This window comes from Sceloporus occidentalis, unplaced genomic scaffold (genome assembly GCF_023333645.1).
Source record: "Sceloporus occidentalis isolate IW3139 unplaced genomic scaffold, rSceOcc1.0.p SCAF_5, whole genome shotgun sequence".
NCBI lineage: Eukaryota > Metazoa > Chordata > Lepidosauria > Squamata > Phrynosomatidae > Sceloporus > Sceloporus occidentalis.
This window is the reverse complement of record NW_028316985.1, coordinates 10,337,866-10,361,750: the sequence shown is the minus strand read 5'-3', so window position 1 is coordinate 10,361,750 and position 23,885 is coordinate 10,337,866. Positions and strand designations below refer to the sequence as shown.

At 40.5% G+C, this 23,885-nt stretch overlaps 1 protein-coding gene across 7 annotated transcripts in view; it reads left to right on the top strand.

Moving 5' to 3' along the window:
- Positions 1-23,469, top strand: part of USP6NL (USP6 N-terminal like) — a 171,036-nt gene extending 147,567 nt beyond the window's left edge. For all 7 annotated transcript variants that reach the window (XM_089527556.1, XM_089527551.1, XM_089527554.1 and 4 more), the window contains 4 exons: positions 971-1,036; positions 1,152-1,251; positions 2,968-3,120; positions 17,610-23,469. In XM_089527556.1, the coding sequence (XP_089383682.1) occupies positions 971-1,036; positions 1,152-1,251; positions 2,968-3,120; positions 17,610-19,090 (1,800 nt within the window). In that variant the 3' untranslated portion in view covers positions 19,091-23,469. The remainder of the gene's footprint in view (positions 1-970; positions 1,037-1,151; positions 1,252-2,967; positions 3,121-17,609) is intronic.
- The last annotated feature ends 416 nt before the right edge of the window (positions 23,470-23,885 follow it).

Here is a 23,885-nt window from a genome sequence, read left to right as displayed (position 1 = left end):
TCATGCAAGATTTCAACCTGGCATTTTGCTAGTTGTAACTGGGAGATTGTAAAACATAAAGTGTTTTTCTATTTGGAAATACAGTTTCTGTTTCAAGGGCTTTGGCCTGAACTCTCTAGATATAAACTTGTTAGAAATTGGATCAACAGTAGCCATAGGCTGCAGACTAGAGATCACAGTTATTAAGAAGGTTTTGTTGTTGTTAACTGCTGTCAAGTCAACTTCAGCTTATAGCGAACCTATGAATGAGATACTTCCAAGTCACCCTAGCTGCATCCACACTGCAGAAATAATCCAGTTTGACACCACGATAACTGTCATGGCTCAATACAATGAAATTCTGGGACTTGTAGTTTTGTTGACACTTATCCATCTCTGTTAGAGAGTATTGGTGCCACAACAAACTGCAATTCCCAGAATTCCATAGCATTGAGCCATGGCCATTAAAGTGGTGTCAAACTGCATTATTTCTGCAGTGCTGATGCAGCCTAAGCCAGGCTGCTATACAAATACACTGTTTGTTTCATGGATTTCAGTGACATTGGGTATATTTATGTAAGTGGGCAATTTTGTCTGTTCTTCAATTTCTTAGAGCAGGCTAGAATAGCTCAGGAGAGCCCCGTTAGGATGCAAGTGTCCATTGTGGGGTTGCCGAAAAGTTCCTTAGTCACAGCACTACTTACTAAACCCTTTCTTACAGAGAACTGCTTGTCACCCATGGGCCACACTTTGCCCATCTCTAATTTTGTGTATGATGCACTTTTCATACCTAGTTTCCATTGTAGGTAATCAGCTAAGGCTGTTCCCTAAGCAGGGCATGTTTGTCTGGAGTGAGGAAGGTACAGTTCCTATGAGATCAGTGTAAATTTACATTGCCCTTTAGTGTTGAGTTAATTATTTCTTGGATGCCAGATGGCATGAGGCTTTATTCATTCTGCCTTAAGGTTCATAAACTGTTTCATTTTGGCAGGACTCCCAGGAGATCCACACAAGCTTTTACACAATGAAGTGGTTTTTCCAGTGCTTCCTTGACCGTGTGAGTGTTCTCAGTTTGATTCCCCTGAGTTCCTCTCATCCAAATTCAATATTTTGGGGCAAAACCTGAGTAGTTTGTTTTCTTCTTACACAATGAAATGGTTCTCTTTTTGCAGACTCCCTTTAGGTTAACCCTCAGGATCTGGGATATCTACATACTTGAAGGAGAACGTGTTCTCACTGCAATGTCTTACACCATCCTGAAGCTGCACAGAAGTAAAAGCTCCACCTTGGTCTTTTAAATTGTTGTATGAAGTGATCAGCTGCCAAATGGAAACAGTGTTTCTTTTTAAAATGTTGGATAGTCTTTGGATTTTCTTCAGAAAATATTGGTGCTTTTTCCTCTATTTGTTCTTGTTTAGCTTAGGGGGAAAGTGTTGTGGATATTTGTCTCTAGAAAGGTACAGTAAGTTAAGTATTATGAAGATTCTTATGTATAAGAAGAAGCTACAATAGACATACTGTATACTTGTGTATAAGAAAATTTTAGTCAAAAAAGACCCCAAAAATCTGAGTCGACTTATCCATGGGTCAATGTAAGTACTGTACTTTAACTCTTAATAAAAAAATGGAACTATCTCCTGGTGAAAGGCAAGAATATAATCTATCCTGGAAGGATTGAACCCCTTCTACTCTCTCATCCATCCAACCTTTACTGTGAGTACAAACAGTTATGCCTGCTGGAATTTTGTAAGTTCTTAGGCATTGATTTCCTTTGCTTCAGCCTTTACATCCTTTGTTACATGCCCCTAGGTTTTACCCTTGATGTATCCACAAGTCATATAAAAATTCATAATTTTGGCTCTAAAACCTGCCCTCAATTTATACATGAGGCTGAGTTGCAGTAGAGTATATACAGTAGTTAGATTTCAGTGGATTAATTTGGTGGCTGTCCTCACATTGAACCAACAGAATTAATGAAGCTATTCAAATTCAAATAGGACTCTCTGGGGATAAGGAGAATAGCTCAGCAGTGACACAAAGCAGGATCTGCTTGAACTGGAAAAGGGGGGGGGGGTTGCATAGCCCTCCAGCTGTTGAAGTGCTGCTCCCATCATCCCTAACCAGCATTGTTATTGGTGAGGGACAGTGGGAGTTAGAGTTGTCAACAGAATGGTTCACATTCTCAGTCCTTGTCATAGAATGGGCGTGGCAGGTGTTAAACTGCGACCTGCAAACCATTTCACCCTGAGTGACACAGGATTCTAGACATACTTCTGTACTGGAACAACTGGTGAAGGAACAGTAGGATTATAGTAGTCAAAATTCTTGGACTGGGAAGATCTAGGGGCTAAACAGATGGCCCCAAAGGAGCGGCTTGCCGTCACTCCTTTGCTTGATTGGGGCTGCAGCAACTGCATGTCATGGCCCCAATCCAGTGATTTGCTGGCTCCAAAAGAAGCGGCAGAAAGCCACTTCTTTTGGAGCCAGCAAAACCCCGCTATTGCTGTGGTGGCAGTGTTTTTACTGCATTTCTTTGGCACAGCATGTCTAAACACTGTGCCAAACAAATGCTGTGGATCTTAGGGCATTCATTTGCTGTCAACCTGGCTTGCTCACCAGGTATCTTGTATAGGTAAAGTGGTGAAGGAGAGAATTATGTATGCTGCTTTGCACTTCCTGGGAAAAAAAGTGGGATATAAATGTAACTAATAAATAGATCTGAATTAACGTCTGTATATTTGTAAAGAATATCTTTGGCATCTTTAGAAAAAAAAATTGATAGCTATGATTTCAAGGTACTGTAGGCTGTATTTCAGAGAAGGGAACTGGCAAAACCACTTTTGAGTATTCCTTGCCTAAGGAATACCTATGAAATGGATGGGGTTGTCATAAGTTGACAGATGCCTTGAAGGTATGCGTGTGTGCACACACACATTTTTACTTGTTTTCCTAGTCTTCCACAAATTGTATTCTCTTTTGCTGTCCTAGAACATCTGATGAAATTGCAAATGGAAGAACTTGTAGAATTTCTTCAGGAGACACTTGCCAAAGATTTCTTCTTTGAAGATGACTTCGTAATAGACCAGCTCCAGAGTTCCATGGCAGAGCTGAAGCGAGCAAAGCTGGACCTCCCGGCAGCAGGTACATAACTTCATACAGTTAGACTGCTCTGGAAGCTGTTAGACCATGTTGCCTCCTTTGTTATGTCTGAGCCACATCTCTGTGGCAGATATTGCAGACATTCAGTTCAGTGCAGGAAATATGCAGGGGCCTTAGTGCATTTGTATCCTATCCTCAGCAATCATCATCATTTCCCAAAGAGCACATCCATTTGTGCTCCCATTTTAGAAAGGTTTCTGGGAAGAGCAAGTATGATTTTTGTCCTCCTGAAACACACCTGTATTCAATGGTAGGATGCTGACTAGGTAAATAGTGCCGTTCATCCTTAAGCTGTTATCTGTACCTGACCAGGGTAGAGAAATCTGTAAGGTTTGTCAGACAGAATGTACATTCCTTTTTTAAAAAAACAAAAACAAAACAAAACATAGGCTGCATGTCATCATGTTTCTTGACACATCCAGGAAGGCAGAGAAGCAAAGTCTGCATGTTGTTGTAGTTGACAGAATGAAAGCCACATGCCTAAAATGTTGGTAGTTTACACCGCTTGATGGGAGGCCCCAGAAAACAATTTTGAGCCGTGAGTGAAAAGTAGCTGTCAGAGATGCTTTTCTCCAGACTTATCAATGCTTGTTGAAAGCCAGAGGAGACAAGGAGGAGGTTTCCTGGATTATTAGCTTTCCCCACCCAGTGCCCTGCACTCATGTAGGAATGTTTGTACCACTCAGTGGAGAAACAGTGTTTTGCAAGCTGGGAGCAGGAACTGAATTTTACCCTTCAGTTTGGTTCTTCACCATGAGAGTGGTCTGTCTGTTTTTTCTATAAGTGTGGCATGAGAGAGTGAGCAGAGATGTTAGGTACCAATTCTTCTTCTGAAAGATGGAGAGGAAATTGTGCAGGGTGCATGTTGGAGCTGCATTAGATTAAATACTCACATATTTTGAAAAATGATACAGTTTAACAGTTTGACATTATTGATAACTGTCTGCCCTATTTTCCATCAGGTATTGTTCGCAGTATGGAACTACAGGAGACATCCCCTCCCAGCACCTTTTAATTTTTTTTTTTTTTTGGCTCTTTCCGTTCTGAAAGTTTGCAGTTTTTCCCTAGTCTAATTTGTTTTCATTAGTGCCACTCTGTACAAGCACACCATTTTTATCCTCTTGCCTTGCCTTTTCCTCTTGGGGACAAGTGTGTAAGACTGGGATTTTGTACAGGAAAGATTTTGCAAGCACTAAGAATAAACACTCATTCACAGTAGCAATATAATTAGTACTAATACAGTTGGGACCTTTAAAAATGATGTTCTTGTATATGCTCTGGTGTGTGTTGGGGGTGAACTATAAAAGGAAAACCCTTCCCTCTTATCTCCTATGATTTCTTCCTCACACACACACCAGTATCCCCTTAGCTCCCATTTCTTAATCCCCTCTGTTTTAAACTTTTTCTTATCCTCACTCCAATTGTCCCTTTCTCCAGTCTCTCAGTAGCCCTTGTAATACAGGTGACTAAGACTTCATCCTAGAGCTTCCTGCAGGAGGAAGATAGTTGTACTGTCTATCCCCCTGCAAAACTCATTTAGTGTCCAGATCAAAGCTCCACAGCAAGTATTGACTGAAGCAGAGAGGGAACTTTTAAGATGTTCTGGAAGCAACAAAAGTGAGCAGCAACCATGGGCCAGTTTCGTATTCCTCAGAGACAGGAGGGATTTCTGATTCCTCAGCGCTTTTCTTCCACTAAGAGAGATCCACCAGGCCCCACCCCCTCAATTTTATGTCTTAGGATGTCTATGCATAAGATGTCCTACTCAAGAGATTTTTTTAACCCTTAAATGGGGATTTTCTTTCTCCCCAAACACTTGCACAACACTTCATCCCACAAAGTCCATCCGATCTGTCTTCTCTCCCTCTTTAGCTCAGAATGGATGTCTCATTTGTTCTTCATCTGAATTTCATCAGCCTTTGAGCCTGTATCTCCCCACCCGCTGTTCATTCTTGTTTTTCTAATCACTGTCTTCAGGCATTGCTATTTGTCACCGAGCTCCTGCTCTGTGTTTTCCAGACATTACCTCACTGTGATGTGCCTTGTCTGTCTTGATTCCATGCCGTTGCTGGAGGTGTGAAGCCTCTTCTCAAGCAGGCAGAGGGTTAATCCTGTCTCAAGAGAACTCATTGAGGAGCTCTGCTTGCAAGCTAAGGCTCCCTTTGGCACATCCGTGACAAGGTCAGCGGATTAGATAGTTAGGAAAAGCATTAGGCTGTTTCACTATAGAGAAGAGGAACAAAGGATGAGAGAGGAGAGAACAAGAGATCTTGGGGGCAAGGATGCTTTTCAGCCAATAACAGCCTTTAGTGTTTGCATTCTCATAACAGGCATGTTGGAGTGTCTAGGATACAAAATGTGTCTTGTGTCCCATCGTTTCCCCTGTCTAAGAACCTAGGAGAGAAATGAAAAACCCAGTATTTAGAAGAGGATTGTGTGTATATTTACAGGTGCTGTTTATAATTCAGAATGTGTTCTAACAATGGGGCACAGAGGAGGGACAGGGACCATTGCTGGTTGGCTGGAGACAGGAGGCTAGGAGAAATATCAATTGCCCAGAGTTACCACTAACATGGCAAAAGGGTTGGGTAATCCATTGCAGACAGAGTCAGTAGGAGATGCCTTGTCACACTTATGGGAGGACAAGGGCATTGTGAGAGAGTAAATTCTTAGTAATTGTCATGAAAACCCCACGGTCCACCAAGACTAGTTCTGTCGCTGACCAAAGGTATGCATACCTCCCTTTTGAGAACCACTGGTCCAAGGGAATGACTTGAAGGTTCTCAAACCTAAGCCCTAAGTTCAATTGAAAGCTGTTTTACAGAACTAGTTAGAATAAAAATCTGTGCCCAAGTTTCTTACAGAAGTGATGCAGCAGGGCAGGGAGGAGAAGAAAGGATTCTAGACGTAGGCACTCAACTCCTGCTGTTGTTTGGAAGGAAACCAGGGTTGGGGAAACCTCAGTGCCATGCGTAGAAGTGGCTTTTGCCTCTTCTTTCCCCCCACTTATCTTACAGAGCTGTTGTAAGAATAAAGCACACAAATGATGGGTAATGCATACTTTCCTGATCTGCATAGAAGAGATATGTCTCCATGCTTTTCTTCTATGGTTTCCTGTGTTGTTAAATTTTAAGCACCTAACACTTAAGACATTGACTGTTCTTAGTGTCTAACAAAATGAAAAATTCTTACATCAGAAATATTTGTTTTATTTTGTAACAAGGACTAACGTCATTACTTTTAAAACATTTTTATAATAATATCACTGTTAGATTTTTATTTTTATTTTACATAGGGAGTAGCTTTTATTTGTGTTTCAGGAGCATTTCTTTTTTGTGGGTGGGGGGAGTAAGTAACCTTGAAGTTTACACTACTCAGTATTCATGAGGAATAAGTAAGATGTTACTCTTGAAGAACAACAGGAGTGACATTGTCTTTGGGGGATTAGAAATTATAAGCCCTGTCACAGATTGCAGTGCTGTGTGGGCTAACCAGGTAGTAAGCCATTTTGAAGATTCTGGGGTTTTCTTATGAGTAAACATGTTATCAAATTATAGAGTGAAGCTACAAATGGTAGAGTGGAGCCATGTCTCCTCCTCTTGCCCCAACTTGTAATTATATCTTAAAAGTTATGGCTGAAAATCTGTCTGGAAAGAGACGGCAGGTCTAGCCTCTCCATTTTACAGATAATTCAGGCACTTCTCGTTTTGTGTAAATTGGAAAGCTAATTAAACATGGTGGAAGTCTCCATCTGGTATGTTTTGTTTAGGTTGCTTAGGATTTCTGGAGCCAATTGGGCATGCTTTGGTCTGTTATCCAGAGATGATAATTTTGCACAGCATTAGAACAAAATAGCAGTCCATCTGGATGAGAATTTATAGGGTACTCTGCCTTGATTTCTTCTAAATTCCTCTCCAGAATGAGATGGACTGGAAGAGCTTGTGGTCTGACTTCATTACCAGTTTGCAGAAGACTTGGAGGTGTTTTTTGTTTTTACAGACATTGAAGCGAAGACCTTAAATTGCTTTGTTACAGCATCTGTGTTTCTAGTGTTGTGGGCAGAAAGAGCTGCTCAACAACTGATTCCAGCACAGAGAAAAGAGCTGTTAGTTTTATAAAAGGGAGACACATAAATCTTAAAAGGCTTTCCTAGCCAGAATAGGATGTCTTCTGCTGGGCAAATAGGGGAAGAAGAACGGGCAAAGAGCTCCATAAATTCCCCAATTAAAGATTTCCACTTTTCTCTGAAATTCATTGGGTCATAATGGAAACACTAGGAGGCTTCCCAATGGGTTTTTTCCTCTCCACTCCCAGCATTCTTTAATCACCTTTTGTGGTTGTCCAGCTATCTTGTGCAGAACAGTGGCCTAAGAACCTCCTAGAATTTAGGGCTTTTGTGATGTTTTTCACAAACTGCTTATTCTCTTCTGCCACTCTTCCCCTCCATCCCCCTTCTGAATTTTTAGTACTTAAATGGGTATGAAGCAGGGGTGGACAACATTAGCCCTCCAAGTGATCCAGCAATAATCCCCTCCATGAAAACCATCTGTGGGAGATGGGGTCATCTTTTGGGGCTTTCATGTATCCCTAGAGGGCATGCTAGAGTGTTTTGAGGCAAAAAAAGTTCTTTAAAAATTTCACAAAATTTCATTTGGATTCTAGGAAATCCAGCAGGCTTAAGACACGTGGGAATGCTGTCTCCACCCCTTGCAGATCATTTCTGGACATTTTAGGGCTCCTGGGAGCCCCCACAAAAATGGCCCTGTGGGCCACAGGCTGCTCTTTGCCTACCCCTAGTGTAAAGCATTTTAAGCAGAAGATATTGCTTGTTATACATATATGCACCATCTCCTTCATAACTATAAGTCACAAAAGGTGTTGTTGCCTTGAGTTGGGTGAAATGCAAGATGTATGAAATTGAAATAATAATAATAATAATAATAATAATAATAATAATAATAATAATACATAGCTTTTTATCTGCATTCTGGTTTGGTTCAAGATTGACTGAACTGCCAGGGAAGGAACAACAAAAATAGCTATTGGTTTCATGTTGTACTTGTGGAAGTTTGGTCAGTTTATGGGGGAAAGAGCATGCAGGACCAGATGAGTCTTTGGTTAGGTCAAGGGCAACTACTGTTCTTTTCTCATGTTCTGCCTTTCTCATTTCAAATGCCCTGCCTTTCTCATTTCAGGCAGGGTTGTAGCCTAATTTATAAATTTTATTCATAAAGCCTCATATGGCCATATAAAATACCAAACCAATAGATATTAATAAGTCACATGGCAGGACAATAAGGTAAAGAATATGAACCAGAGAACCCAGATGCTTGTTGGGATTCCTTTTGAGTTTGTCTTATCACAGAGAGAAGAAGGTAGGCCTCCCAGCCTAGAAGGATATTCCATGTATGCATGAGATTTATTTATTCATTCATTCATTCCATTTATTTGCTGTCTTTCTTACAATGGGGGACTAAAGTGCAAAGCTAAAACAAGATCAGCTTTAAAAAAACCTGAAAATGAAAATGATTTTTTTTTAAAAAAATGGCCTTACCTTACAATTGTGGCAGGATCATTATATCAAACTTAATATGCAGAAAGCAGGCTTTATTGTGTGCTCACTTCTCTTCTCTCTTTCAGTAGGTCACATCACCTTTTGGTATTTTCAACAAGTTTAGAGTTTGGTTGTTAACTTTCTGTTTTCCTTTCTCATAAGTCTTCTCTGACTAATACCTGTCCATTTTCTTTGTCTAACAGGCTGTTATGTTTTTAAGGGAACCAGTACAATACAATAGAATCAGTTCAGCATAATTTTTTTCCACTTTCTTTTTTTTCACTTTCTTTTTTTCCCTTCCAGATGAATATGGGATTTTCCACTTATACGTTTGGAGAACCCACACGTACATGTTTTTCTCCCTCCCACCATTTTGCACTTGAGTACATTAACAGACTAACTCTCTGATATGTTTTCTTGTTGATGTTTTTCTTCCCACTGATTTTTCACGTGCATCTAAATGTGATGAAGTTTGAGGTTGCTATGGAATCTTTATTTCCCTCTGGCAGCATGCCTGTCTGTGTTATTTTTGCTGTATAGCCTGTGCCATTGAGTTTGTTTCCTTGCATCCGTATAGATGTAAGCACTGTTTCTTGTTGTCCTTGTGACTACTCTGACTAGCCACTAAGACTCTGTAAAGTTTGGCATAGCTTGAAATTCCTTGTCTGCGCTAGAGGGCTGGCGTGTATGTGTGTATTTCAGTAGCCCAGGAATAAGTAAATGTGCAGACTTCTGTCTTCAGACACTTTTGTTTTAATATTAAGGAGTTTCTGAAGCAAATATATACAGACATTCTCTTGTAGTATAACCAAAATTGGAAAATCAATATTTTTATGTTTCTTTTATTATCCCGATGAGGGAAGCTATTTATTCATTTTGCTTAATTTTAGCATTTTTATCCAATTCATCAGCCCAAGGATGCTCATGGATCAACCTATATATTTAAGTCAAAAGAGAAAGTTCCTGCCTGCACATTTTCAATCTACAAAAGCACAGCACAAAAGGAAAATGAGATAGGAAGGGATTAGAAAAAATGAAGTAAGGTCTTTCAACAGGGATTGGTGGGATGGGTATAGCTTTTCCTGATATTTTGGTCCTTCTGTAAGGTTGGTGAAATACTCCTGTTTCCCATCTCAACCAGATGTTATCCTGAGCACCTGGATATAACTGCTGAAAGCATCATCCACACATCTGTTCTCTCCCTTCCTCCCATTATCTAATCAGCCTGCATTTTTCATTCCATGATCATTTTAATTGTTTGACTACTCATCATTGATGGCAGTAAAGAATAGTAATAAGCCATGTTCTCATTACATGTTATGCTAGTTGTTAAATGGGCTTAAAAGAAGTTAGGTTCACCAAATGCATGCCTTAAAATAACATCCTGTTTTGGCTCCATCTTGTGCTTTTTACTTGCCCATTGTTCAGGTCTTGGTTCAGGACAGTTCTTAGATATAAAAGTGGGAGAAAAATATGGATTGGAAGACAAGCTGCAAATATGGTGTCATTTTTACTGTCCAGTTTTCCTGACACTGCATCATGACATAACATAGTCTAGTTCTGAAAAAACTGTTTACCAAAGTGTGTACCAAAAATGGTTCATTCTAGTTGCATGTTGCTTTTGGTTCACAGCAGCAACTGGATGTCAAAGCATCTTGGAACAATTAACCTGGAAAGCTTTGCAGTTGTGATTAATTTCCACTGGGTGGTGACAAAGATCAAGAATAAATCAGTAACATTTCTTTTTCCCCATTTGAATTTAACCTTTCTTCTGCCTAAAAACAAATCATAACAGCTTCTGTTTTCCTGTCTTTGCTAAACAAACTTCTTAAAATATGGTAACTTTAATAGTTGAACTAAGTAAAGGGAAATCCTATTCCTGCAGAATGGCAGAAGTCACAATAGAATTTTTCTAAAATGCCATTGGTAGGAATTAGAACATACATACATACATACATACATACATTAGGTTGTAAGCCTGAGGGCAGGGAACCATCTAACTAAAAAGATTGCATGTACAGCGCTGTGTAAATTTACAGTGCTTCATAAATAAAGGTTAATAATAATAATAATACATACATACATACTTCTTCAAACTAGATCCATTTAATCTGGGGTTGAACCCTTTTTGTGCATGTCTGTGAGAGAGCTTGGGATGCTGAAAAAAAAAGGAACACATTTTGTAATTTATAAGCAACTGTGAGCTGAAAAGCACACTCAAGAAGCAAGGGATATTATTGCCCCTAAAAAAGACCTTGCAAAAATATGAGATGCTCAAAGAAGAAAAACTGAAACTCAGAGGATAAAATTCAGTCAAAGTTAAACTCTTTTATCATATTTTCATTGATTATATATGCAAATGTGTAAATATCTCTCATTGAAATTAGTGGGACTGCTTAACTTTGGCTGAGCCAACAGAACCAACAGATGGCAAGAATAATTCCTGCTTCCCATATCATGTTCAGATACTATGTGCAAAGGAAAGACTGGAGGATCAAGTGGGCATTGCTACCTGTTTCCCTTTTCTACACAGTCTCCAAAACAGCATTTGATTGAGAAACTCCACATAGCAGCATGAGAGCTCAATTTTCAGTATCATTCCTCCTCAGAGTATGTCATGGAGGAAGACATTGCATGAATCTGGCATTCCTATATATTTTTGTGCGAAGAACCCACAGTTTATAGCTAAGAAGAAAGAGAGATAGGTACCTATTCCTCCACCATAAAGACTGTCCTAAGAAGATAAGAATTGGAACTGAACCACTGTGAGGTGAAGAATTTTAGGAGAAACAAACACCATTGAGAACAGATCCATACTGAAAATAGTATCTGGACATGCTACAAATCGAGCTCTTTTTCATGCTGCGGTTGGAGGCCATGAAATGAGGCTAGGCTTTCATTTGTTGGGGATACCTGTAGCTCTAGATTTCCTGAATGAGCCAATCTATCATGCCTTCTCCAATTTATTAATACAATGAGACATAGGAAGCCTACAGTTAAGACATTTTTAGTGTCTTCCTCCAGAACAACAAATACAAGGGAAAGCTGTGTTATCAATAAATGGCTTGGAAAGTGGCATTCCACCTTGTTGAATGGTTTGGTGGACTAAAACTCCCAGTGATTCTGCTGGTTGGTGAGATTTTTTTTTTAGTTGGAGACTAAAAGGCCATTTTCCAAGGTCCTTCTTTAATGCTTCTCTTTTTGTCCTGTGTGGATGGTGTACTTCACAGTGGCGTATCCCTCAGTCTTTAAAATCCATCATTGGTAATACAACTAGCACTGTGCTTTGGTATGCTGAGTTTATTTCAACCCATGACATACTCTGGGTTTTCTGTATCTACCACAGCTGTCGTTTGTATCTTTGGTATACTTCAGCAAGGGCTCTTTTTCATTCTTTAAAACCATCATGGTACATTCAGTTCCATGCATTAGTATGTTGTGTTATCCGTACATGTACTTTTTCTTGGTTATCTCCACCATCCTTGCCACTAGAATTACAGTTGCAAGCCCCCCTTTTATGTTGGTTGATTGCTTTGGTTGTCTGCATGCTTGGCTTAAACTGGGATTGTGGAGCAGTTCAGATGAGATTGTGAGAGGTTTTATGAAGATGATAACAAATTTATTTTTCCTCTTTCTTGCCAGCACCCGATATCGTGGCCTTCCTGTTCGCTACTATCCCCCAAGTGTCTCCTGGTATTTTGCCCCACCTTGTTCACAATTTTCTTTCTTGTTCTTTGTGGTTTGAGCAAGGATTGCTTTTATTTATTAACAGGCATGGTTGATGGGCATGTAAACTTTTGCCCAGGGCAATGTGTTGACTTGGGTAATTCAGATTCTTTCTTGTTTTAATGGTACTGTAGTATTTTTGGCACCCTGCTTACATTTTTATACATTTCTGAAGGCAATGTCTAAATATAAGCATGCAGACCTATCCATTATCATTGTAATGAATGAGTGTTATGTATGGAAGAGCTTTGGACTGGGGCAAGGGCAGGTAATAATATACTTTGAAACTGGGTTTTACCAGTCTACTCTCATGATTGCCTTTTATGAGAAATAATAACCTCCAAGTGTGACTAGGTAAGGAGGTGGTGGTGGTCATGATAATGCGCACCTGTAGAAAGTGGTAAACATGTAAAGCTAGTTTATTTGTTTTAAAGATTGTGTCCAAACTATTTCCCTCTTAGAGCAGCCTGGTGTACTGCAGAAATGTTGGATTTCAGCTCCCATCACCCCAAGCCTGCATGGCCATTTGGTTGGTGGTATTGGGAATGATGGGAGTGATAGTTCCACACATCTGGCAGATGCCTAATTGGGAAAGGCTGTATTAAAATAATATCTGAAAGACAATCCCTCCCCAAACCCTTGTTACTTCAGCCAGTGGTGGAAGCCAAATTTGCCTCCCTTCACTTCCACCTTCCCAGGGTAACTGGAAGTTGGAGCAGAGTGCTTTCTTGGAGACACAGCTTCTGGGCATGAAATTGGGTTGGAGTGATGATGGTAAGCTGGATCTGATCTCTGATTTCTGTGAGACACCTACCTGGTCAGTCATCTTAAGCAGCTTCTTCCCAAATCCACTTCCACTTTTCCTCTATAAAAGCTTCAGTTGTTATGTTAATGCATCTAACTTGTTCACACACCATGTGTGCATGTTTCTTGCACAAGGTGTCAGTGATTCTTGCGTTTGAACTGGGAATGCCCTATACAGTCAGTCCTTCCCTTATGCAGGGCATCTGTTCCAGACGCTGCCACGTAAGGGAAATCCAGCGTATGCTGGAGCCCCATCAGGAATAATGGAGCTTGTGCCTGCGTTGCAACGCACAGAGCCCCATTACTTCTTCCGGGGGGTTCAAGGGCTTTTTCTGGCATGGCTTTCATCATATGCTGTATAATGTTAGCATGACATAACTAGCATAATTGTGTTATCCCACAATTCTACAGGCGACTGTGCAACAGACATCAAGGCCTTGAGCTTATCCACTTCACAAGTTTCAAATAGCTCCCCACATACTAAGACAAAAGTGTGAGAGAGGGCTGCTTGCAGTATAATTGGCTGCATTAGGGAATACACTTCCATAGTCTCTGAGATGGTGCAACTGCTTGCACAACTACTTTTAAGCTGTGTATTCTTCTAAAGGGGAGTGTTCAATATTAGTTCCCTGTGATTGGAAGGTGAATGTGCTAGGTTGTGTGTAAAATATTGGACTCTTGCTGCCAACTTGATTCTACATCAATAAAACAGATCTGCTCTTTCCCACCACACTTTGGGCTCCTTCCGCTCCAGGTTTCAGCTCCAGCCCTGCAGTTCAAGCAACCAGCTGGCTTGTTTTTTTGTGTGTTTTTTTCAATAAAGAAAAAAGAAGAAGAAAAAGGGAGGCCTTATAAGCATAATATGTTGCAATCTTTTGTATTTAAAGCAATGCTGCCATAATTATAGGGTAGCAAATTGGGCACTTGATATTGCACAAAACACATAATGGGAGCGCACAGCCTTTATGCCATAATCATAAACATATTTTTGTGGTAGGAAACTCTACTGAATTCAAGGGGATTTCATTCCAAGCCATCCCTTTTTAGCTCTTGAAGAGCAGGCAGGGCACTGTCAAATGTATAGTGCCACACAGAATATTATCTGAAAGAGGTGGCATGTAAAATTTTGGCCTAATTCTCATGTTCACATCTCACTCCAGGGCAAGATCCATGTAAACCAACATCATGTCAGGAGCAGTGGGCAGCCAGAAAATGTGGCAATGAGTTGTTCTTCATATCCTTCCCCTCTGCTTGGAGAATGTTTAAAAAAATGGAAGAAGGGTTCAATAACCTCTCCCCCCCTTTAAAGAAACAACCTCTTAACTGTCCTTTTTCAGATGTCATTCTGCAAAGAATCAGCTATGGGTTTCAACAGAAAAAGCAGGTACCTTAATATATTCTGGCCCAAGCATTCTTTGGATTGTATAGCTGTTTTAAAATTTGGGAGTCTGAACAAAATTAGTAGATCTAAGCAAATGATGTACTTTGTGTTATTTTGTCCTTCCTTTGATATCTGAGTCTGGGCTGAAAGTTCATTAGTACTATACTGGGGCCACATGATCACAATCTAAAGCAATGGGTCTTTTCATTCCTTGTCCTATTCTTTTGCCTTTGTTCCTTATGCAATCTCTGTCCAGCTATTTTGCACATCTGTTAGAAACCCACAAGCCCTGCTTGTGCATGGCTTTAGTCTTGTGACCTTGGAATACTTGGCTGTTAGTATTTCTGTTTAATTCTCCATTTGTAACCTGGGGCTCTCAACTGGAGAACTAGCATGGCAGTGTAGGGTCATTCTGACATCATCCTCCCCCCTTCAAATGCTCAAAATTCAGGTGTTAGCCTGCTACATCTAAACAGCTTTGAACCATACACACCAGGCCTAATGCACTCTCTCTTTCTCTGACATGTGAGGAAGAGAGATTACAGAGAGTAATCTTCAAAGCAACAAAGAATTCAATAAAATGTCTGTAGTAGTCTCACTTGGGTGTCTTGAAAGCTTAATGGTAATTAAGAGACAAGTGTGCCAAATTAAAAAGAATAAAAGCTGCCTTATTAATCAACCTACGTCCATTTTAGAGTTGTTGTTTTTTTCTTGGAGAAACTATGCATTGAATCCAGATGTTTTAAAAGAGGGGATAATTAGAAAGAGCAGTGATAATCTGGAGAACCAGTAAAAGTTCTGGTGGGGTTGGGGATGGAAGCATACAGATGCACACTTGTGGCTGTGAATACAAGGGGTAAAGGGCTATTAAAGAACAGAGTGTGAAAAAGAAGCCTGTTTTTCCCCAACAGATTAAAACAGAAGCTGTTTCGAATCACCAAAAGCATATCTCTGTATCAGAGCTCTTTTGCATTCACATACACAATATAGACACTTAGGTGCCCAGTGAAATGCAATACAGAGCAAGAGGTCTACATTAATACTTACATAAGAACATACCATGAGCCCCATGAGGACAGATCAGTGGGCTGTTCAGTTCAGCACCCTGCTTTAAAGAGTGGCCGTCTAGAAAAGGCCACTGGAGCTCAGAGGGCGCACATGTGCATGATGTGTGGGAAGCTCCCAGGTTGAACCCTGGGCAACCTCAGGTAGGGTTGGGCAGAATTCCTGTCTGAATTGCTGGAAAGGTGCAACTTTTCATTGTGGACAATATTGAACAACAAGGATTGAAGCAGAAGGTGAGAAAGCCAAGAAGGGTAAAAGGCCACACTCCTCCCCACAATGCATAAATTGGTCATATAGAAAATAGCAATCCTATTGGAAGATTTTGTAAGGGAGTTGGATACATTTATGGATGATAAAGCTATCATTCGCTAATGGTTGTGATGGATCTATGTTCCCTCCAGGACCAAAATCAGTTTGCCTGTGTACATTGGTTGTGCAGAATACAAACAGAAGGGTGCTATTGTCCCCATGTCCTGCCTCCAGGCTTCGGCTGGGCAACTGTTTGACCACTATGGAAACAGAATGCCTTTGATCTGACCCTGCAAATTTCCTCTTATGTTCTTGTGACCAATAGTGTTGACTATACATCAGGCAGCTTCCCATGTTCTGAGATTTTTCTGGGGGGAGGTATAATCAGGTTTGAAAACAATAAGGTCCTTTTTTCTCTTACTCTCGCCTCTCTGGCAACTGGTATTCATAGCCATACTGTTTCTGAACATGAAGATCCTCTATAGCCACCATGCTTGCAGGCCATTGATGCACCTATATCCTCAGAGGTTTGGTCTATTTCCCTTTTAAAGCAGTCTAAGCCAGGGATCATGAACACATAACTTTTTTTTTTAAGTTCCTGCTTTGTCTCAGTGGACCCTGCAAAACTAGCTACTGCTCAGTCAGTTTAGGGTTTCAGCTTCCTTGTGTTAATATGGAATTAATTTGTTAGTACTGAGGGCAACATAATTTGCAAGAGTAGATTTTCTTTGGAGAACAGTAGCTTGGCACAGTGAGAGGCCTTCTGAGTCTAAACCACACTGAATCTAAACCTTCAGAGTAAACCTTTGTGTGTGGTGATACTATGATGTTAGGACACAGGGAAGTTGCTCAGGGATACAGGTGTAGGTGCTGGTGCAGGTGCTGAGTTTAGTTGCAGCCAGATGAACTCTCATCACACCTGCGCCTAGCCAAAGAACATTGAAAGACTGTGAAAACCATTCAGGATCTAATTTTTAAAAAACACTCCTCCCCGTTTCTCTTTGTTATATCACAGTGACTTTCAGCCGATCTCTCTCTTAGTATTGAAAATCTTGCTATATTATAAATTGTGTAACTAGTAAAGTGGAGTTTTCCACTAACAGTAACTGGTGTAACAGTGCCAATATGATCCAGCTCATCATACTATATTGACAGGGAGGGGATGTGGACATACAAACTCTTACCAGGCTAAAAAAAAAGCCAGCCAGCGAACACTCCCAAGTTTCTAGTCACCTAAATCTCAATTTTAGGATTGAATAATCTTCTAAATGTGACCCTGAGCAGCTGCAGCCATACATACCTGCTTGACTTAAAATATCTTGTCCTCATGTTTGAATCCATACAGGATCAGAAAAACAGTTTCCAAATGTGATTTGCATTCTTAAAACAGTTCTTGCATGCTTGAATGAGTGCTTCTTATATCACACTTGCTGACCACCTGCCGTTCCTGTAACTGTCAAAGTGTGTGTGTACTGGGCATTAAACTAAATCAGCCATAATCTCTGACCTCTAAGACTTGAGTTCAGCTCTGAGCTCCCCAGCTCAGCTCTTGCTTTTCTGTTTATGCATTGGCATGTGTTCCGAATGAAAATAAACCATTAACATGCATCCTTTACTGTGTAAGGTGTCTGTGGTGATATATTTAATTTCTGTATATCTTGGATGCTTACCCTATTTTTTTTCTCTTGCTAGGTAAAGATGATGAAATCCCAAAGAAGTTGGGGAAATTCCCACCTGAATCTCAGCCTGCCATGCTGAATCTTACTCATCTGCTCAATGGACAGAGTAGCACGAGCGGGTCGAACAATATCCAGGCTAGCCAGAGAACAGGACACAAAGTGCCTTCAGAAAGAGGTGAAGAAAGCTCCCCAAGAACAGCTCTAGAGAGAGCACAAGAAAACTCACCAAACCACCAAAGAAGGAAAAATTCTCTGGAGAAGAGGCCTTCTTTGAGACAACAAAAGCCTGTAACAGCAAATGTGCGGAGTGGATTGCCAAAGCATGACCCTGAGAGCCACAGAAAAAAACATGAAGTTCAGTCAGAGTCTCATTCCCAGCAGAATCACAATGGATCTGCTAACCAAAATTCCAATGCTACTTTAAACACAGGAAAGGAATTTGTGCCCAGGTGGATTAAACCTTCCGATATGAAAATTATTGAAAAAACTACAAAACTCACCATGGAGATCAAGAGCCGATCTGCAAATCTTACCAGTTCAGGAACGCCTCCTAGTCCTAGTGGTGAGGCACAGTCCTTTAATGTAAAGCAAAAGATGAGAGTCTTGGATGTCGACGAAGGTAAGCGAGGGTCGAACGCATCACAGTATGACAATGTTCCTGGTGCTGACCTAGAGAGTGACAACTTGGTAGATGAGGCAATTGAAAGGGCTATCCTGCAAAGTCCAAGAAACATAGCTTACTCTAGTAGTTCAGCAAAGCTGGCAGAGAAAACATCTAGTCCACCAAAAATTTCCAACAGTTATGCATTCAGCTCACAACCAAGAATCCCCAGATTTTCTTCGCAGTCTGATGGGGCAGACATTGGACATAATATTAAACAACCTCCACCTTCTTACAGCAATCCACCTGTTTACCATGGAAATTCTCCAAAGCATGTTAACACCATAGTTCATTCCAGTTTCACAGCCACACAGTATAATCTCGGGAATCGAACCAACTCCCCCATGCATCAACCATACATCTCTGACTTTCCAACAGAGATGTTGCCTAATAAATCACATAGAAATTATTCAGTCAGTCACCAGAATCTTGTTGTGAAACCTTCTAGTCGAATAGAAGTTCTCCCAGTTAACAGTTCTGCAAGCAGTCCTAAATCCACGACAGGCATCAGATTTGATATTCCTCCAGCAGATTATTTCCCAGACAATAGAAAGTGGCGAGATCCAGCTTATATGTATAGACAGGATGTTTATGGGCAATTATGGAGACAAGATGGCAGCCAAAACCATTTGGGTAACTTGTTTCAGGCAATGCCTGTTAAAGACCACAACCGCCCCACCATTTCTGTGGATAGTCCTATAAAATACAGGACTTCCCCAATTCCAGAAGAACTTGGCTCACCGCTCTATCAATATGCAAGGCCCTCAGGCCCCACCCACCACTACAGACATCAAACCGATGGATTGTCCATGCATGAATCAGTCTTACTGTGAGAAATAACGTCTGCTCATCTGAAAGACCAGGAGAAGAATGTGCAAGGTTGAGTTTATTGTTGCCAGCGCAAGAGTATTAGTACTCATTTATATGGAACAATTCAGATGACACTTTTCTGTAGCTGTGCTTAAATGTTGACAAAAGCTCAAACGAGCCTTGAATACTACAAAAAGATTGGATTCTCATAAACATAGCAATAGCTTTATATGTTCATTGTAACTACTGTGGCAGTTGTTTGTTACATTTTAAGTAGTTGACTTGGGAAATGACCTTGCCTAAATCCTGTAAGGTCCCATGCCTTTGTAAGCTGCTTGTTGAGTTGACAGTACAATTCATTATGTGCCCCCTTGGGGCAAGAGAGTTATATAGTCTAAAATGGAAATGTATGTGTTCTTGGACTGTGTCCACAAAGTACTTCATTATTTTATTTTATTTTTATTTTAAATTAATTTATAAACATCTCATTCATTTAGGATGGGATTTCTCTTGGCATTCTTTTATATATACTGCCTCAGCAACCTAGGAATGAGAATTCCCAGTTATCCAATGCAATCTCCATACAAGGATGCTGTTGCCTATTGCTCAGCTAGAAAGAAGCTGGTTTAGCATCCAAAGTGAAAGCATTATGATGCAGCCAATATGTGGTGCTTCTAAAATCAGGACTGCCTATGAATTGTAGCACGGATCTAGGGTGCCAGTGATATTTGAGCCCTCATCCACATTCATGTAGCCAAAGGCAGATCTGCAGTGTGGTGGTCTTTGTTCTAAAAGTCTCTCATAAGTATATTAATGGGGTAAGGTTAGAGGAGTGGTTAAAGCAGCATGGACATTTTTAGCACTTAGCAATGCTAATGTATCTGTCCATGAGTGCTTACTGAGGGCACATACAGAGAGCATGCACGTGGCAGGGCTGAGTTCGTGCTGGCGCATCCCATTCCTGCTGCCACTTGCATGTTGGGTTGCATTATTGCCTCTGCACATTGAGCCACAAACCATACAATTGATATGTCTCAATTTTTCTGGTCTGTAGAGCATAGGTTTCCAGTTGATATGGACACTATGCATGTAGAACTTTGTGCAAATATGAACTTAGCAAGTGTGTGGCAAGTGCGAGTGGCCTGGGGCAGTGCTTATGCTACACCCTACATGCATTCTGAACATCTCTACAAAGGCCTGTGCACAATCTATTAAACAAGTTGCTTTTTGATGACAGTGGCTTCATGTAAAGTCTTTTTGTAAATACCCAAAAGGTTGACAATAACTGCATGCAACAGAAGGATAAAAAGAGTCTTTCAAGTGTAATTCTCATAGAGGCATCTTGTTTCATCCTTGACAAAAGAAGGTTTGATTCCTTGAAAAGTTTTGGTTATTCTGTTGTATGTGTTGTATGCTTTCATAAAAAAAATATCTGAGAAACAAAGATTTTTTTTATCACTATGTTGCATGCACCATTGGAGTGCCTTTGCATCTTGTACTGGGGATGCCCTTTGGACCACTAAGAATTGTTTTGTGAATTAAGAATTGTTTTGAGGACAATACAGGTGGATTTGATGTGTTCAAATCCTGTTAATTTTACTGAGGCTTGCCCAGTAGGAGGGAATGAAAGGGTTTCTGGTGGAATGTAAAAGATTCTTTCATAGTCTATATTCCACCAAGTCCAAGAAAGCTTATGGATTCTGTATTGTAGCTCACCAGAATTAATTCCTCCTTTCACTTAGCCAGTACCTGTGCAAGCTACATTGTTATAGACAGGAGCCTCATCAGGCCTTTGGTGGATTGTATTCTGTGTTCTGTCCTTTTGCTCTGTAATTCTGTTTATCTGACATCTTCCCCACCTCCTGTCCCTCATATGCTTTTTTCTCTGGTACTTTAATGTGCTTGAGCATCTTATTTTTCTGGAGAGCAATAGGCAGTTATGGCCTTGATTGGCTGGTGCTGCTGTACCGTTAGGCCCTTAAGAGATGATTGTGGGTATAAAGTCTAAGGCTGAAGTGCTCCCTCATTGTAAAATGGAAGCCAACAAATTCATTGCTCTGTAATCAGTGCCTGCAACCTTGGGGTGTTTGCTTTTTTATCTTATTTTTATCTTGTAGATTAGGGCAAAGACAGTTGGAAGAGGGCAGCTCAGCTAAATATCCAAGGGGGGAAAGTTGCACTTGCCTTGATTTAGGGGAGTGAGGAAAGTCATTCTGAGCAGTCATGTCCATTGCGCCACAGAACTCCAGGCTGAGCACATCATTCTGCATGAGAAGTGTCTGGAAGGGAAACCTTTCCTTTTACAGTAGAAATGCTCAGGATTCTGAATCTTTGCTTTCATTTGAGATGGGCTTCTACTCTAGGCTGAGATTTATAAAGGCAGAGGCAGATGTGATCCAGGAGATCCACAATGGCATTTTTTAAAATTAAAAGCATGTAGGGGATTGGACACAGTTGGGTTATATCAGGAGAGCACTGCTGGAGGATGAAGCATCTAAACTTTCCATAACTTTCTGGATTGAAACCATTCACCTTAAGCTGTTACAGCACTGGGATAGAGAGAGACAACAGTTGTTTGTGTTATCTCTTTACCCCTCAAATCATGGGACAGTTTTGAATAGGGAAGTGGTTTGCATATGTTTAAAGTCAAGGGATATACTAATATGCCTATCATGTCTATTTTTTGAAAACAAGATGTCCAGGGAACATGGCATATGCACTGTCCTCTTCTCTCAGCTGTAAGGTTGCTGCATAACTGATCCCTGATACTTGCAACACCACAAGAACTCCACCAAGACCTGAATCCAATCCAGCAAATGTTCTGCAGTGTCATTTTTAGTTTTGATCTCTCAATGGCAGTTGTGCAAAATTCATTGCATTTGTGTGGGTCAGGGCACTGTTTTGCCATTGTTTTTCTCATAGTCATTATGTAGCTTGGTCTAAAGCCTAGACCAAGATCCTCAGACTACATGCTGGTCCGCTGCAAGTTAAAAATGTTGGAATGTATATATGTAAAACATTGGTAAGCTGCATGTTGTAAATGGAAGTGACCTTTCATTGGGCACTCTGTTTGTTGAAAGATATATGGCTCACTGATAACAATAACTTAGAACAGGAGTAACTTAAGGATAATTTAGAACAACCCTGATATGCTCCTGAATGCTCTCTAGGGGATGTTGGAGGCATTTTTGCCACATCATCTACCCACCCCAGGCACCATTTTAGGCCTAGGGAGGGCCTTTGAGAAAAGTAGTAGTAGTAAATCTGGAAGCTTCTGGTTGCTTCCTGTTTTGAAGAAAGGCTCTCCTGGACCTAAAAAGCCCAGGGTATGTGTATCTAAAAACATGAAAATGACCCCTCAGTCCCCAGAGGGCATTAAGAGGCATGGGGGGGGGCTCTTTGGTCTCCCGAGGGGGCTTATGCAGTCCCCTGGCCTCTCATGTTTGTCCACCCTTGACTTAGAAGCCCAGAACATATATTTCCCACCTCAAAACCAAGTTTGCATAGCTTGAGAACCATCCAGCTGGATGCAACCTGGATGTCAATCAAGTCCCTTCTGAGCCAGCCCTTTGCATGGTTGGTGGGTTTCATTTGGCTGTGGAAGTAACAAAGTTGCACAGTCTTGCTCTGAGCAACGTGTTTTAGTGCCTATGCTCATGGAAAGTCAGCACCATGAAATTTTATGGTACTGAGCCAGCCTTTTCCAACCTGAGGACTTTGGGATGTATTGGACCACACCTCCCCTAAACTTTAAGTAAGCTTTGGGGAGTTGTAATCCCAACACATCTAGAGGATTCCAAGTTGGGAAAAGCTACCAGAGTCTTTTAAAAATGAAACAAAAGCAACATTTGGCCAACAAGGTGGATGTTTTGTGTATATACTGAATCGGATGTAATTTTTAATTAGCCTGGCAACTGATTTTTTAAAAAAATAATTATGTGCAGAACACAGTGAAATAACAGTTTATACTGCTCTGCAGAGAAAGAAGGAAGCAAGAGGTGGTGAACCTCTGACCTTCTAGATGTTGCTGTATTCCATCAACCACAACCATCATGGTTAGTGGTCAGGAACAATGGGAATGGTAGCCCACCAACATCTGGAAGGCCACAAATTCCCCCCACCCCTCCCAAGTTCTAAACTGACAACCAGTACTTGGTCTTTCACCTTTTCATTCTGATTTATTAACTGCCGCATAGAAATGTATGTATATAATAATGTGGTTATGTAATCCAAGGTTTAAACCATGGCTTTGTGATTCATAATAAATATAATACAAAATATAAGCTGTACAATTTACTGGATGCTAGCATCAGAAAGACAGCTGTTCTTAAAAGTATGTATTGGAGTTAGTAAATACTGTAGATTTTTATATATAAAATATATACATGCTATTTTTCTTAAATCATCTTTGACAGTTTTTTTTTTTAAATTGTGTTTTCCTATTTTGTTGCGACCTGTATTTATAACATGTTAAAAACAATCATTAAGTCTATGGGTTCTGTGTGACTATCTCATACCGGTATTTTTAGTAGACTGCCAAAGCCCACCTGAATGCAAAAACTAGCCAAGTACTCTTTTCTCCAAACCAGAACAGACCAAGAACTGTCAACTTGAAACACTCTCTTGTGCCTCTAGATCAAATCATCAAGGTTACTGCTTTGGAGCAAAAGTTTGAATAACATGGAAGGATTTCAAGCTTCAACTGTATTAATACAGTGAGCACATGTCACTTCTGTGTCTTAGAGGATTTTTCTTCTGTCATCTTCAAGAGCTACTTTTTAGCATATAGGAAGGAAGGCTACTGTTTCGTGGTGGCAT